Source organism: Cervus canadensis, chromosome 25 (assembly GCF_019320065.1).
Source record: "Cervus canadensis isolate Bull #8, Minnesota chromosome 25, ASM1932006v1, whole genome shotgun sequence".
Classification (NCBI taxonomy): Eukaryota; Metazoa; Chordata; class Mammalia; order Artiodactyla; family Cervidae; genus Cervus; species Cervus canadensis.
In genome coordinates, this window is record NC_057410.1 from 24,698,478 (window position 1) to 24,716,509 (window position 18,032).

The window sequence follows — 18,032 nt, forward strand, 5'->3', positions numbered from 1 at the left end:
TAGTTAAACAGATCATTATTCACAACAGGAACGGTGTGAATAATGCAACGCAGCACAGAAGTAGAGAGCTTGTGAGAACAATCTCCAGTGGCTGAGGTTTGTCTTTAGTCTCTGCCAAATTCCAGCACTGCTATCTTTCTCTGCTGATCAAATTCCTCCCTTGTGCACCTAAATTCTGAATATTACCCGTAAGCTCTCAAGTCCCTGTAACCAGGGACTATCCAGGCTGACCCCACACACACACCATTAATACATGTATTCATTGCTAAAACACCAGTGTGGGCAAGGTTTTTTTAAACTATCTTTAAAATACTCTTTTCAAAAATTTTAGCCTTCATCATGATCAACCACACCAACTTCACTTTCTAATTTCCTTCTGTTCTCACCCTTGGGTAAATCTGACTCAGTCTCTGGAAGCAGAGAAGGAAGTGAAGTCAGTATATTCCACTCAGTAAGTAAATGGAAACCCAGATTTATACCACAACTGGATCCAGAATTGAATTGCAAGCTATTCTATTAGTCTTTAAAGAAATCTATCACACCTGTGTAACAGTGGAAGAATGTGTAAAAGTGAAATAATGAAACCATTCTCAGAAGAGCTTGAAAACATCCAAATATTACATTAAAATAGCTAAACTTTGCAAAAAATAACTGCAATTTATTATTATAATTTTAATTGCCTTTAATAGGTTTTATGAGAAAGCTTAGCTTTCAGCAATCAGTTCAGTTCAGTTCAGTCACTCAGTCGTGTCCAACTCCCTGTGACCCCAAGAACCACAGCACGCCAGGCCTCCCTGTCCATCACCAACTCCCGGAGTCCAACCAAACCCAAGTCCATTGAGTCGGTGATGTCATCCAACCATCTCACCCTCTGTCAACCCCTACTCCTCCTGACCTCAATCTTTCCCAGCATCAGGGTCTTTTCAAATGAGTCAGCTCTTTGCATCAGATGACCAAAGTATTGGAGTTTCAGCTTCAGCATCAGTCCTACCAATGAACACCCAGGACTGATCTCCTTTAGAATGGACTGGTTGGACCTCCTTGCAGTCCAAGGGACTCTCAAGAGTCTTCTCCAACACCACAGTTCAAAAGTATCAATCCTTCGGCGCTCAGCTTTCTTCACAGTCCAACTCTCACATCCATACAGGACCACTGGAAAAACCATAGCCTTGACTAGATGGACCTTTGTTGACAAAGTAATGTCTCTGCTTTTTAATATGCTGTCTAGGTTGGTCATAACTTTCCTTCCAAGGAGTAAGCGTCTTTTAATTTCACGGCTGCAGTCACCATCCGCAGTTATTTTGAAGCCCAGAAAAATAAAGTCAGCCACTGTTTCCACTATTTCCCTGTCTATTTACCATGAAGTGATGGGACCGGATGCCATGATCTTAGTTTTCTGAATGCTGTGTTTTAAGCCAACTTTTTCACTCTCCTCTTTCACTTTCATCAAGAGGCTCTTTAGTTCTTCTTCACTTTCTGCCATAAGGGTGGTGTCATCTGCATATCTGAGGTTATTGATATTTCTCCCCGCAATCTTGATTCCAGCTTGTGCTTCATCCAGCCCAGCATTTCTCATGATGTACTCTGCATGAAAGTTAAATAAGCAGAGTGACAATATACAGCTTTGATGTACTCCTTTTCCTATTTGGAACCAGTCTGTTGTTCCATGTCCAGTTCTAACTGTTGCTTCCTGACCTGCATACAGGTTTCTCAAGAGGCAGGTCAGGTGGTCTGGTATTCCCATCTCTTTCAGAATTTTCCACAGTTTATTGTGATCCACACAGTCAAAGGCTTTGGCATAGCCAATAAAGCAGAAATAGATGTTTTTCTGGAACTCTCTTGCTTTTTTGATGATCCAACAGATGTTGGCAATTTGATCTCTGGTTCCTCGACTTTTTCTAAAACCAGCGTGAACATCTGGAAGTTCACAGTTCACGTATTGCTGGCTTGGAGAATTTTGAGCATTAATTTACTAGCATGGAAGATGAGTGCAATTGTGCAGTAGTTTGAACATTCTTTGGCATTGCCTTTCTTTAGGGTTGGAATGAAAACTGACCTTTTTCAGTCCCGTGGCCACTGCTGAGTTTTCTAAATTTGCTGGCATATTGAGGGAAGCACTTTTACAGCATCATCTTTTAGGATTTGAAATAGCTCAACTGGAATTCCATCACCTCCATTAGCTTTATTTGTAGTGATGCTTCCTAACGCCCACTTGACTTCACATTCCAGAATGTCTGGCTCTACGTGAGTGATCATACCATCGTGGTTATCTTGGTCATGAAGATCTTTTTTGTACAGTTCTTCTGAGTATTCTTGCCACCTCTTCTTAATATCTTCTGCTTCTGTTAGGTCCATACTTTTTGTCCTTTATTGTGCCCATCTTTGCATGAAATGTTCCCTCGGTATCTCTAATTTTCTTGAAGAGATCTCTAGTATTTCCCATTCTACTGTTTTCCTCTAATTCTTTGCATTGTTCACTTAGAAAGGCTTTCTTATCTCACCTTGTTATTCTTTGGAACTCTGCATTCAGATGGATATATCTTTCCTTTTCTCCTTTGCCTTTTGCTTCTTTTCTTTTCTCAGCTATTTGTAAGGCCTCCTCATACAAGCGTTTTTGCCTTTTTTCATTTCTTTTTCTTGGCGAAGGTTTTGATCACTGCCTCCTGTACAATGTTGTGAACCTCCATCCACAGACCTTCAGGCACTCTATCAGTTCTAATCCCTTGAATCTATTTGTCACTTCCACCATATGGTCATAAGGGATTTGATTTAGGTCATACCTGAATGGTCCAGTGATTTTCCCTACTTTCTTCAATTTAAGTCTGAATTTTGCAATAAGGAGTTCATGATCCGAGCCACAGTCAGCTCCCCAGTCTTATTTTTGCTGACTGTATAGAGCTTCTCCTTCTTCAGTTGTGAAGAATATATACTTTAACAAATACTGACAGACTTTTAAAAACAAGTTGAAACCTGATTTCCTAATCCATCAATGCAAAAATAAAAGGCCAGTCCAGCCTCCCGCCAGCATGGTCATGGGACCTCATGCTCTCAGAATCCTTCCCCTCATTGGCCTCCCCTAAATCTTGGCTGACTGTGAGAAACTACAAATCCTATATAGAGGGGATCTTGGGCAGGCAAACTAGGGGGGAAGTGGTGAAATTGTGCAGTATCTCACAAAAGCTTGGGAAAAAATTTTCTATCAAAGAAAAAAGGTGCTGAAGATATAGGGATTTCAGGCCACCCTCAGCAACACTGTTCCCAGATATCTACATCTAATTCTCCAAACCACAGAAGTGACCCAACAAAAAAAATTGAGTCCCCTTTTAAGAAAGACTCAAGTATTTGTTCCTGTTCTATCAATAAGTCATGTCTTATCCTGCCCTCAATCTTTCCCAGGATCAGGGTTATTTCTGATGAGTCAGCTCTTTGCATCAGGTGGCCAAAGTACTGGAGCTTCGGCATCAATCCTTCCAATGAATATTCAGAGTTGATTTCCTTTAGGACTGACTGGTTTGATCTCCTTGCTGTCAAAGGGACTCTCAAGAGCCTTCTCCAGCACCACAGTTTGAAAGGATCAAATCTTCAAAGCTCTGTCTTCTTTCTGGTCCAACTCTCACATCCATACGTGACTACTGGAAAAAAAAAAAAAAACAACATAGCTTTGACTATACAAATCAATGCAAAGTGGTATCTCTGCTTTTTAATACCCTGTCTGATTTGTCATAGCTTTTCTTCCAAGGAGCAAGAGTCTTTTGATTTCATGGCTTCAGTCACTTTCTGCAGTGATTTTGGAGCCCAAGAAAATAAAGTCTGTCACTGTTTCCATTTTTTCCCCATCTATTTACCATGATTTGATGGGACCAGGTGCCATGATCTGTCAACAAAGGTCATTCTAGTTAAGGCTATGGTTTTTCCAGTAGTCATGTATGGATGTGAGAGTTGGGCTATAAAGAAAGCTGAGAGCCAAAGAATTGATGCTTTTGAACTGTGGTGTTGGAGAAGACTCTTGAGAGTCCCTTGGACTGCAAGGAAATCCAACCAGTCAATCCTAAAGATCTGTCCTGGGTGTTCATTGGAAGGACAGATGTTGAAGCTGAAACTCCAATATTTTGACCACCTGATGCAAAGAGCTGACTCATTCGAAAAGACCCTGATGCAGGGAAAGATTGAGGGCAGGAGGAGACGGGGATGACAGAGGATGAGATGGTTGGATGGCATCACTGACTCGATGGACATGAGTTTGAGCAAGTTCCAGCACTTGGTGATGGACAAGTAAGCCTGGTGTGCTACAGTCCACAGGGTTGCAAAGAGTCAGACAGGACTGAGCAACTGAACTAACTGAACTGAGAACTGAATATGGAACAGTGGATTGCTCCCAAATTGGGAAAGGAGTGTGTCAAGACTGTATACTGTCACCCTGATTATTTAACTTATATGCAGAGTACACCATGTGAAATGCTGGACTGAACAAATCACAAACTGGAATCAAGATTTCTGGGAGAAATATTAACAACCTCAGATATGCACATGATACCACTCTAATGGCAGAAAGTAAAGAGAAGTAAAGGGTGATAAGGGTGAAAGAAGTGAGTGAAAAAAGCTGCCTTAAAAATCAACATTCAAAAAACGAAGATCATGGCATCTAGTCCCATCACTTCAGGGCAAATAGAAGGGGCAAAAGTGGAAACAGTGACAGATTTTCTTTCCTTGGGACCCAAAATTACTGCAGTCGGTGACTTCAGCCATGAAATTTAAAGATGCTTGCTCCTTGGAAGAAAAGCTATGACAAAGCTAGACAGTGTACTAAAAAGCGGAGACAACCACTTTGCCAATAAAGATTCATATAACCAAAACTATGGTTTTTCCCAGTAGTCATGTACAGATGTGAGTTGGACCAGAAGCAAGGTGGAGCTTTGAAGAACTGATGCTTTTGAACTGTGGTGTTGGGACTTGAGAGTCCCTTGGACTGCAAGGAGATCAAACCAGGCAGTCCTAAAGGAAATCAACCCCAAATATTCATTGGAAGAACTGATGCTAAAGCTGAAGTTCCAATACTTTGGCTACCTGATGCGAAGAGTTGACTCATTGGAAAAGACCCTGATGCTGGGAAAGATTGAGGGCAAGAGAAGAAGGGGGCAACCAAGGATGAGATGTTTGGATGGCGTCACTGACTTAACATGAGTTTGAGCAAACTCTGGGAGATAGTGAAGGACAGGGAAGCTTGGAGTGCTGAAGTCCATGGGTTAGTAAAAAGTTGGACACAACTTAGCAGTTGAACAGTAGCAACGCCAATGTTCATTGCAGTATTATTTACAATAGCGAGGACATCAAAGCAACCTAGATGCTCATTGACAGATGAACGGATAAATAAATTTTGGTACATATACACAATGGAATATTACTAAGCCATAAAAACAAATGTGAACTTAAGTGGATGAACCTAGAGCCTGTTATACAGAGTGAAGTAAGTCAGAAAGAGGAAAACAAATATCATGTACTAACGCATGCATATGGAATCTAAAAAAATAGTATTGATGAATCTATTTGCAGGCCAGGAATAGAGATGCAGACATAAAAAATGGACTCTTGGACACAGCAGGGGAAGGAGAGGGTGGGAAGGATTGAGAAAGTGTACTGACTATACATTCTACCATATGTAAAATAGATAGCTATGGGAAGCTGCTGTCTAGCACAGGGAGCTCAGCTCTGTCCTCCGTGATAACCTAGAAGGGTGGGATTTGATGGTGGGGGGAGAGGAAGGCTCAAGAGGAAGGGGATATACATATAGTTATGATTGATTCTCACTACTCTATGGCAAAACCAACAAAATATTGTAAAGCAATTGTCCTCCAATTTTAAAAAATTATTTTTAAACAGGAATTTTGCATATACTTCAAACATACCTTGACCCTCAGAACTAATATCCTCTTTCCTCCTTAAACCTAACAAGAGATTGGAGTAGATGATCTGTTTATTCTGGGATCAGTGCCTGGCACTCACTTTTTACTGAAGAAATGGTGAATGAATAAATGTGTTAATGATGTTAATGATGTTAATGTTAATGTTAATGATGTGTTAATGATGTTAATGATCAGTTCAGTTCAGTCACTCAGTCATGTCCAACTCTTTGCGACCCCATCAACTGCAGCACACCAGGCTTCCCTGTCCATCACCAACTCCCGGAGCCTACACAAATTCATGTCCATTGTGTCAGAGATGCCATCCAATCATCTCATCCTCTGTCGTCCCCTTCTCCTCCCACCTTCAATCTTTCCCAGCATCAGGGTATTTTTCAATGAGTCGGTTCTTCACATCAGCTGGCCAAAGTATTGGAGTTTCAGCTTCAGCATCAGCCCTTCCAATGAATATTCAGGACTGATTTCCTTTAGGATGGAATGGTTGGATCTCCTTGCAGTCCAAGGGACTCTCAAGAGTTTTCTCCAACACCAGTGTTCAAAAGCATCAATTCTTTGGCACTCAGCTTTCTTTATAGTCCAACTCTCACATCCATACATGACTACTGGAAATACCATAGCTTTGACTAGATGGCCCGTTGCTGGTAAAGTAATGTCTCTGCTTTTTAAAATGCTGTCTAGGTTTGTCATAGCTTTTCTTCCAAGAAGCAAGCGCCTTTTAATTTCATGACTGCAGTCACCATCTGCAGGGATTCTGGAGACCAAGAAAACAAAGTCTCTCACTGTTTCCATTGTTTCCCCAACTATTTGCCATGAAGTGATGGGACCAGATGCCATGATCTTAGTTTTCTGAATGTTAAGCTTTAAGCCAACTTTTTCACTCTCCTCTTTCACTTTCATCAAGAGGCTCTTTAGTTCTTCGCTTTCTGCCATAAGGGTGCGTATCTGAGGTTATTGATATTTCTCCCGGCAATCTTGATTCCAGCTTGTGCTTCATCCAGTCCAGCATTTCACATAATGTACTCTGCATATAAGTTAAATAAGCAGGGTGAAAATATACAGCCTTGATGTATTTCTTTCCTGATTTGGAACCAGTCTGTTGCTCCATGTCCAATCTGTTGCTCCATGTCCATGTCTGTTGCTTCTTGACCTGCATACAGATCTCTCAGGAGGCAGGTAAGGTGGTCTGGTATTCCCATCTCTTTAATAATTTTCCAGAGTTTGTTGTGATCTACAGAGTCAAAGGCTTTGGCATAGTCAATAAAGCAAAAGATGTTTTTGCTGGAACTTTCTTGATTTTTCGATGATCCAGTGGATGTTGGCAATTTGATCTCTGGTTCCTCTGCCTTTTCTAAAACCAGCTTGAACATCTGGAAGTTCACGGTTCACATACTGTTGAAGCCTGGCTTGGAGAATTTTGAGCATTACTTTACTAGCGTGTGAGATGAGTGCAATTGTGCAGTAGTTTGAACATTGTTGTTGCCTTTCTTTGGGATTGGAATGAAAACTGACCTTTTCCAGTCCTGTGGCCACTGCTGAGTTTTCCAGATTTGCTGGCATATTGAGTGCAGCACTTTCACAGCAACATCTTTTAGGATTTGAAATAGCTCAACTGGAATTCCATCACCTCCACTAGCTTTGTTCGTAGTTATGCTTCCTATGATGTGTATATCAGTCAAGTGAATTTGAGTAACATGCCCTCTCTTTGTTGCTTATACATAAGTTGCACTAAAATGTTGATGATTTTCATCTGCCTCAAATAAGAAAATTTTTTTACTTTAGAAATTTTATAAACCCATTGTATGTTTTAAAGTAAATGATTATATATTTTATATATAAGATGTGTATATATATATATACTATATATATATAAGGTGTATATATATATATAAGGTATATATACCTTAACAAACTCTTTTTAAAATTTATTATAAACTAACAATAGAAGCTCTAGAAACTTAAGGTTTAATTTCCTCAGAATGGTTATCTGCTCTCATTTAATTATTATAATAGACAATCCTATTGTGAAAATATGGAAAACTCAAATGTACACTCAAAAATGACCTAGAGATCAGTACTGTGTCATAGATCAGCTCCCATGACAATCCCACACATTCTCAGCTCCATGTTACCTGAGGAAAATGTCAGTTTTTCAGCAGATATTTCTTAAAGACTTTGTATTATTCTCCTTTCTCCTCCCACCTCAAGGCTAATAAGAGTTCTCTTCTAGGTTTTAAATAATTGCCTTAATCAGAAACTTCAAATACTGCCCTGGAAAGAATCCCCTGTGCCTCCTACTAAGTTTAACTTTCCAGTTAACTGGAAACTGCAGTTAGAGAGCCAAGAGCTTGGCTTCAGGCTGAGACTTCAGGGAATACAGGGCAATACCGCAGCTTCTGCTGAGTCCCAAACTCAGCCCTTGGCTGCAGAAGCACAGATGGCCTTCTGATTGGTTCTGTTAGAGAGTTCTTTCTTTAAGTGATGATCTTAAAAGAGTATTTAGAATCACAGAGGAAATGAATGAAGAGAAGACAAGTTACTGTACTTGAGATCATGTAAGAAGATTTTAATGAAATACATGACTGTTGCTCAAAATATGAGCTTCTTTAGAGAAATTTTATTTATCTTTCTATACCATGCCCTGCATTGCAGAATGACAGCACTCTAGGTTAAGTCATTCAGGGAACAATCTTGATAACTGTGGCATACCTATTGCTTCCAGAGCTTGAAGCATTCTAATTTCCTTCACTAGCTGATGGCAAAGAGAAAAAGCTATATACTCAATAATAAACAGTCAGCCTCTCGTGACAAAGGTTCCCTTGTAGGGAGACTTTACCTATGACCTGTCTACCCAAGATGGACAAGACAGAGTATGTGGAGCTGCTTCCTCCAAGAAGAACCAGCAGAATGGTAATATCTTCTCTGATTTTCTGGTGTTCCCCCTATTTTTCTGCTTATAAAGTTCTGTGTTTGTTTTAATTCTGCTGCCTATCCTCTCCTCCACCTCCTCCTCCTGCCACTTCATGATACGGTTCATTAGTCCAAAACCCGGAGGTTCCTGAGCCGCCCATTCCTCATCCCTCAGATAGACGTGGAAATATCCTACTCCTTGGCAGGCCATCTCCCCTGGATGGGACTCTGATACCTGCTTCTCCAAATGGGGCATTTGTACAGCTGCCCTGGACACCTCCTCTGAAAGGTCTTTCTTCCCTCTCTGCTTAACACAAAGGACAGTAACACTTTAAAGCCTGGGCATCAATCCTCTCCTGTTTCAGGATCCCAAAAGATTGCAGAAAGCTGAAGCCTGGAATGAAATGAGGGTATCAGTGATAGATATTACAATTTTTGAAGTACCTATTTATCTGCTTGCTCAGTACTCCAGTTAGGAGAACTGTAGTAGATTTTTTCCATGATTGAAATTACACTCATATCTAGTCACTTCGGAGATACTGTGAACAGTGCAAGGATGCATAGGAGAGGAGAGTCCTGACCAGCAGTTCAAATGGATGAAGTTTGCCTTTGGTCCTTCCTGCTTCCAGGGCTGATATCCTTCTCAAAGTTCAGGTTCCTCTCCCATGCACCTAGGGTCTGACTGTTACCCCTCAACATGCTGGATCCCTCAAGTCACCTCGTCCAGTCTGACCTTCCACACACACACCCTTCATTCACTTCTTCATTCCAGAAACTTCTCTTAGCAGCCAGTTCAAGCAGGGCTCTTCACCAGACACCTAAAAAGTCTCTCATTTTGTAGAAACCTGCTGTCAAATAACTGATCCAGACAAGCTCAGGTAACTAAGATGATATCTCCATCAGAGTTGTTCCTCTTAACTTTGGGCTAAATCCAAAATTGGTGAAATACATTTTGATTTTCTCTATTAAACAGATGAATTAGGGAAGATGTTTATTTTAGTGAACCTTCTGAGAACTATAAAATCAGAGATGTAGCCAGTATCCTACTTCATCTCTTTGTAAGAGATATAGATCATATGGCCAGATGTGCCATGGATAGGAAGTGTCTGTGTTGGCAAAATGGTGACACAGGTGCTTGTCTAAGACACTTCTGAAATCCACTTTTTACACCTCCTACCCATCCACAGTTAACCTCTCAGTTTCTCCCTTTTGTCTTTTTCTGCTGTCACTCAAAATATTATAAATATTATATATTTAAATATTATAATATGTTTAATTATACATTATAATATAATATATATTATATAATTTAGTATAATAATATAACATTGTATTATAATATTGTAGTATAATATATTTATATATTATTATAAATATTATATATGTATTAAAAATATTATAAATATTATCAATCTTCTATACTTCAGGACTCAATGAAGTCAATATCACCCCTTCCTAAAAATGACTGCAAACTTGGTTTATTTTATGCTTAATTATAGAATTTAAATGAAAAGTTATTCCTAATCATTAAAGAAATTTCAGATATCAACTTGAGATGCTATTTAGAGATGGCAAGGGAGTAGGATATTCCTTTCTAAGTGATAACTTGAAAATCATGTAAGAGAAGTAGCTGCCACCTTTATTCACACAAAATGTGGGTGTCAGGCAGGACAGAAAGTGATTCTCTGCAAATGCTACCATGTTCTTAAGAAGAAAGCTTGAAGTCCTTGTGAACACTGTGGACACTGGCCAGGTCCACTTCTGTGAATGAAAGTGGAGGAATGGAAGCAATTTTCAAGACAGCCATTCAATAAATATTTTGAAATATCTAAACCATTGGAAAGACTTGCTTTCACTCATCATTTATTTTGCCTGTAGAAATTCAAAATACTGCTTTCAACAGTATTTACATTTCATCCACACAGGATCCTCAAAAGCAATTTCTCCAGCTGATTATGCTTCACCATCACCAGGTCTAAGCTAACATCCTGAAGACATTCAAAGGTGAACACTGCCCTCTATTCTGGCACACAGGTAACCTAGACTTGAGTCTAAGATGGACTTCAGCTTGGGTTTATGGGGTTGTTAATGAAATCAGAATTCAAACTTCTCTTGACATAAGTTAGCATCTGGTAATGGATTTCTGGCAAGCTGGAAGGGTCAGAAACAGGGTTCTCTGAATCAGCAAGATCACGTTCTTGTGAGGACAGAAGACTACTATGGGATCAGACTGTGGATTGACAGACAAAAACAGAATGCTTGTAAATTAGCCTCAAAAGGTCCAAGTGAGGCAGGAATCTTCACCTAAGACAGTGACTTACCAAGTAGTGCCAGAAATTAGGCTTCAAAATGTATCATCATTAGTGTCATCATTAAGATAAACTACTAACCATCTGGTCCTCTTGGACACAGCTGATACTTTGAGTAATAGGATGCAATAAAAGTTTAAAAGAAAATTATGAGACTCTTTCCACTTTGACCCTTCTGGGAAAACAGAATAATGTATCCACAACATGAATGCAAGAGCTTCTTGCAGCAATGGCAAAATCACTTGTGAATTATAAAAAAACGAGAGAGCATCAAAGGGTGTTGCAATGACATGAGACAGCACACCTGTGTAGATAACAGCATCCTTTAAATTCAACAACAGTAGCCCCTATGCAACACAGATAGACTGCATAGCAACACTGAAATATTGCTGGCAGGCATTACTGTAACTGAAGCCACTGGAGTAAAAGGATGAGAATGCTCAGAGTCATCATCAATCTTAGTAAGGTTTTAAACAAAAAATACATATATGATTGAGAAACTGAAAAGAGAAGAAAAGGTTTAGAAAATCACTGCAGATACGTGCTAGAATTTTTAGGATTTCTAAACTGTAAGATGGATGAAGCAGAATCTAAATACTATGAATGTGTAGGTAATCCAGAGATATTCATTTTTATAGGAATCTCTGAGGTATGTGAAGACTGAGACCCAAGAGAAGTGATAACAAAACAGAATGTAAACACTGAGATACAGATAGGGCAGCTTTGAGATGTCTGAGCAGAGTCTAGGCAGAGTAGAGAGGAACATATAAAAAGAGGAGTGAAACTCTGAAAAAGACAGGACATCTTATCTCTCTATTTTATTTCAAGGAAGTAGCCTCCACAAATGGCCCTGAGGAACCACAGCACCATCACCGAGTTTGTCCTCACGGGGCTGTCAGACGACCCCCGCATCGAGGCTCTGCTCTTTGTGCTCTTCCTGGTGATTTACCTCCTGACCATGATGGGGAACCTGACGATGCTGCTGGTGATCAGGACTGACTCCCACCTCCACACACCCATGTACTTCTTCTTGAGTAATCTATCATTCCTAGATCTCTGCTTCTCTTCTGTCACTGTGCCCAAGCTCCTGAAGGACCTCCTGTCTGAGAAGAAAACCATCTCTGTCGAGGGCTGCCTGACTCAGGTCTTCTTTGTGTTTATCACTGCAGGGACTGAAGCTTTTCTTCTCTCAATGATGGCCTATGACCGCTATGCCGCCATCTGTCACCCACTGCTCTATGGCCAGCTGATGAGCACCCAGCTCTGTGTAAAACTTATACTGGCCTCATGGGGCCTGGCCTCTCTCAATTCAGTCGTCATCGTGCTTTTGGCTGTTAACCTGGACTTCTGTGAGGCACAAACCATCCACCACTACACCTGTGAGCTGCCCTCCCTCTTCCCTCTGTCTTGCTCTGATATCTCTATCAATATCGACATCCTGATCTGCTCCATCTTACTCCATGGTCTTGGAACCTTCCTCCCAGTCTTCTTCTCTTACGCTCGCATTGTCTCCACCATCCTGAGCATCAGCTCCACCACAGGCAGAAGCAAGGCCTTCTCTACCTGCTCCTCCCACCTCGTCGCAGTGATCCTGTTCTTTGGTTCCGGTTTGATTCGCTATCTCATGCCCACTTCCGGTTCCTTCCTGGATTTGCTCTCATCTTTGCAGTACAGTGCAGTCACGCCCATGCTGAACCCCCTCATCTACAGCCTAAAGAACATGGAGGTGAAGGCTGCTGTGAAAAGGACTTTTGGGAAATACCTGCAATATTTTAAGTAGCGAATAAGAACACGGAATAAAAGGAAATGAGTTTGTGTTGCCAAGTGCTTGAACTTAAGGTAGAATTCTAGACCACTAACTGTAAGGGAGCCCTCTACCACCCTCTCCTCTCCCCGGCTATACAGATAATGAAAAATAAAATACAAGAAACTTTATGTCGTTTTTAATCTGTTTTTCTTTCTACCCTCTGGTCTGTTTTTCCTTCTACCCTCTCACACAACCACCATCACTTCCTTTCTAGAATTCAGTTAGATGTTGTATCTCCTGAATTAATCATTTATGTACTTTATCTTGACACTTCGTTTTTTGTCTTATTGATCAACTTTGTTAAGGATTTTATTCAATTTATTGTCCTCTATAGTATTTAACTATTTTTATTTTCTCTTTATAATTTTGAACATCTTAAAACATATACTTATGAATTTAAACCATAAGAACAAAGCATGTTGACAGCTCCCATGAAAGATTACAGATTTATTTTCTTTAACAGTCTCCATCTTCTCTCTGCCACTTTAATTCACTCCCTTCCTGCTTTTTTTTCCTACTTTCTGGGATTATTGTTTCTGGGTATCATTCATGAATTATTACTTTACATTATATGAGTTTTTTTTTGAGGGAGGGGCTTCTCCAATGTCTTAGTGGTAAAGAATCCACCTGCAATGCAGGAGACACGAGACATGAGTTCAGTTCCTGGGTTAGGAAGATCCCCTGAAGAAGGAAATGACAACCCACTCCAGAATTCTTGCCTGTGAAATCCCATGAACAGAGGAGCGTGGTGGGCTACAGTCCATGGAGATGCAGAAGAGCTGGACACGACCAAGTGACTAAGCATGAGATGTGACTTTTTAATCAGTTATATTATGGAGTTTAGTTGTAATTTCTATAGTTCTTTGGTCTCATTCTAATTTTAAAATTATTTAGTGCTGACAAGTATTCCTTTTACAGAACATTTATCCAGTTTTACTTCCCTTTTCATTAGAGCACAATGGTTAGGTGCATTGTCTTAAGATCCAAATGCCTATATTCATACCCTTGCTCTGTCCATATAAGCTTTATGACTCCAGTAAATTACTTAACATTTCTGTGTCAATTTCCTATAGACAATACAGCAATAATATCTACATTATAAAGACACTGTGAGTATTAAATGAAATGAACATATAGAGCATTAGAGCACTAATACCCAACATTTGAGTGTTACCCATCATTATTTATAAGTTATTTCATTCTGCTTTTATTTTGTTGTAATGTGCACTCATCTAGATTTTCTTAAAGAAATGGAAATTATTAAATCTAAAGAGTGCATGTCTGTGAATCTCTTTATTTTGGAAGGTAGTTATGCTCACCACTGTACCACCAACACTGCACAATCTTTTTATTTTGACCCTACATATAAATGAAAACTCCTAATTGTAGAATTTGGGAGTTCTCATCATTTTACCTCTGTATAGATGGTATATTATTATCTGGTATTTAATGTTCTTTTGAGTGTAAGGACAGCATGAGATTTTTGTCATCAACAAAAGACAGAAAACAAAGTAAAGACAGCATAAAATTATTTTTTTAAAGTTTAAAAATTACATCATAGAAAATTTCAAGATGCATATAAGAATAACAGAAATATAAACTCATCAAATAAAAGGAAAAGACTCTGATGAAAGAAACTGAAGAAGACACAAATAAATGAAATGATAGAATGGATAGGAAGAATTAATATTGAAAATACCTAGACTACCCAAAGTTATCTACAGTTTCAATGGAATCTCTAGCAACATTTTAATGGCATTTTTCACTAAACAGATAATACTAAAATTTGTATGGAACCACAAAAGATCTCAAATATCCAAAGCAACCCTGAAAAAGAACCACAAAACTGCAGAAGATATCACACTTCTTGACTCCAGACTTTATTGAAAAGCTACACTAATCAAAACATTATGGTACTGGCATAAACCCCACCTTGGCGCTTCCCAGGTAGTGTTAATGGTAAAGAACCCATCTGCTAATACAGGAGACAGAAAGAAAATGGACTCAGTCCCTGGGTTGGGAAGATCCCCTAGAGGAGGAAATGACAACCCACCCCAGTATTCCTGCCTAGGAAATCCCATGGACAGAGGAACCTGGTGGGCCACAGTCCTGGGGTCCCAAAGAGTCAGACATGACTGAGAGACTGACTAACACACTGGAATAAAAACTGACACATAGGTCAATGGAACAGAATCAAAAAATAATCCCTCACATGTATGATCAACTAATATTTGACAAGGAAGCCAAGAATATCCATTGGAGAAAGGACAGTCTCTTCCATAAACGATACTGGGGGGGAAAGGGTATTCACGTGCAGAAGAGTAAACTTGGATGATTATCTCATAATAATAAATTAGTTGCTCAGTCGTGTCTGACTCTTTGCAACCCCATGGACTGTAGCCCACCAGACTCCCCTGTCCATGGAATTCTCCGGGCAAGAATACTGGAGTGGGTAGCCATTCCCCTCTAGAGGGGATCCTCCTGATCCAGGGATTGAACCCAGGTCTCCTACATTGCAGGAGGATTCTTTACCATCTGAGCCACCAGGGAAGGTATTTGAACATCAAATATAAAAATCAACTCAAAATGGATATAGAGAATTATATACATACAATGGAATATTATTCTGCCACCAAAAAAAAGGAAACCCTGCCATTTACAACAAGATGGATGGATCTTGAGGGCATTATGCTAAGTGAAATAAGTTAGAAAGGGAGAGACAAACACTGTTATGATCTCATTTCTGTGTGGATTCTAAAAACATCAAACTCATAGAAACGGAGTTTAGAGTGGTGGTTGCTGGGGTTAATGGGTACATAAATGGGGATATGTTGCGCACAGGGTACAATCTTCCAGTTATAACATGAATAAGTTCTGAGTTTCTAGGGTAGAGCATAGTGATTACAGTTAACAATACTTTATTGTATACTTGAAAGTAACTGTGAGAATAGAGCTTTAATAGTCTTGTTATAACAACATCAACAACAAAACAGTGACTGTGTGTGGTAGAGGATATGATAACTAACTTTATTGTGGCAAAACATTCTGCAATATATACATGGACCAAATCATCGTACTATATACCTTAAACTTACACAATGTTATATGTCAATTATATCTCAATAAAGCTGAGGAAAGTTCAGAACAAATTAAATACTTAAATGTAAGTCATGAAACCATAAAACTAATAGAATAAAACATACAGAATACATTTCTTGGCTTTGACCTGGGCAAAGATTTTTTTATATGATGCCAAAAGTACAAGCAACAAAAGCAGTGACAGGAATATCTGGGACAGCAACAAACTAAAAAGCTTCCGCAAAGTAAATAGTCAATGAAATGAAAAGGCAACCTAAAGAATAACAGAAAATATTTACAAACCACATGCCTAATAAGGGGTTAATATCTGAAATATATAATAAATTCACACAAGTCAATAGCTACATAGATACCTATACAGATTCATACATAGATACCTGATTTTAAAATGGGCAAAAGATCTGTACAGATATTCCTGCAAAGACATATAAATAGCCAACATATACATGAAACCCCATGAACCTCATGAAACCTTGAGAACCCCATGAACAGTATGAAAAGGCAAAAAGATATGACACTGAAAGATGAACTCCCCAGGTTGGTAGGTGCCCAATACACTACTGGAGAAGAGTGGAGAAATAATTCCACAGGGAATAAAGAGAAAGAGCCAAAGTGAAAACAACACCCAGTTGTGGATATGACTGGTGATGGAAGTAAAGTCTGATGCTGTAAAGAACAATTTTGCATAGGAACCTGGAATGTTAGGTCCATGAATCAAGGTAAATTAGAAGTGGTCAAACAGGAGATGGCAAGAGTGAACACCAACACTTGGGTGCAATCTCAAAAATGAAAGAATGATTTCTGTTCATTTCCAAGGCAATCCATTGAATATCATAGTAATCCAAGTCTATGCCCCAACAAGTAATGCTGAAGAAGCTGAAGCTGAACAGTTCTATGAAGACCTACAAGACCTTCTAGAACTAACACCCAAAAAAGATGCCCTTTTCATCATAGGGGACTGGAATGCAAAAGTAGGAAATCAAGACATACCTGGAGTAATAGGCAAATTTGGCCCTGGAGTACAAAATGAAACAGGGCAAAGGAAAACAGTTTTGCCAAGAGAACGCACTGGTCATAGCAAACACCCTCTTCCAACAACACAACAAAAGACTCTGCACATGGACATCACCAGATGGTCAACACTGAAATCAGATTGATTATATTCTTTGCAGTCAAAGATGGAGAAGCTCTATACAGTCAGCAAAAGACCGGGAGTGGACTGTGGCTCAGATCATGAACTCCTTATTGCAAAATTCAGACTTAAATTGAAGAGAGTAGGGAAAACCACTAGACCATCCAGGTATGACCTAAATCAAATCCCTAACGATTATACAGTGGAAGTGACAAATAGATTCAACAGATTAGTTCTCATAGACAGAGTGCCTGAAGAACTATAGGCGGGTTCATGACATTGTACAGGAAGCAGTTCTCAAGACGATCCTCAAGCAGAAATGCAAAAAGGCAAAATGGTTGTCTGAGGAGGCCTTACAAATAGCTGAGAAAAGCAGAGATGTGAAAGGCAAAGGAGAAAAGGAAAGATATATGCATTTGAATGCAGAGTTCCAAAGAATAGCAAGGAGAGATAAGAAAGCCTTCCTAAGTGGCCAATGCAAAGCAACTGAGGAAAACAATATAATGGGAAAGACTAGAGATGTCTTCAAGAAAATTAGAGATATCAAGGGAACATTTCATGCAAAGATGGGCTCAATAAAGGACAGAAAGGGTATGGACCTAAAAGAAGCAGAAGATATTAAGAAGAGGTGGCAAGAATACAAAAAAGAGCTTCATGACCCAGATAACCACAATGGTGTGATCACTCATCTAGAGCCAGACATCCTGGAATGTGAAGTCAAGTGGGCCTTAGCAAGCATCACTATGAACAAAGCTAGTGAAGGTGATGGAATTCCAGTTGAGCTATTTCAAATCCTAAAAGATGATGCTGTGAAAGTGCTACACTCGATATGCCAGCAAATTTGGAAAACTCGGCAGGGT

The 18,032-nt window shown here is 39.5% G+C and overlaps 1 protein-coding gene across 1 annotated transcript; it reads left to right on the forward strand.

The window, feature by feature from the left end:
- The first annotated feature begins 11,978 nt into the window (after positions 1-11,978).
- Positions 11,979-12,914, forward strand: LOC122427541 (olfactory receptor 8S1-like). Its single transcript, XM_043447094.1, has one exon. It carries the CDS (start codon positions 11,979-11,981, stop codon positions 12,912-12,914), a length of 936 nt encoding a protein of 311 aa, XP_043303029.1.
- Positions 12,915-18,032: the final 5,118 nt, after the last annotated feature.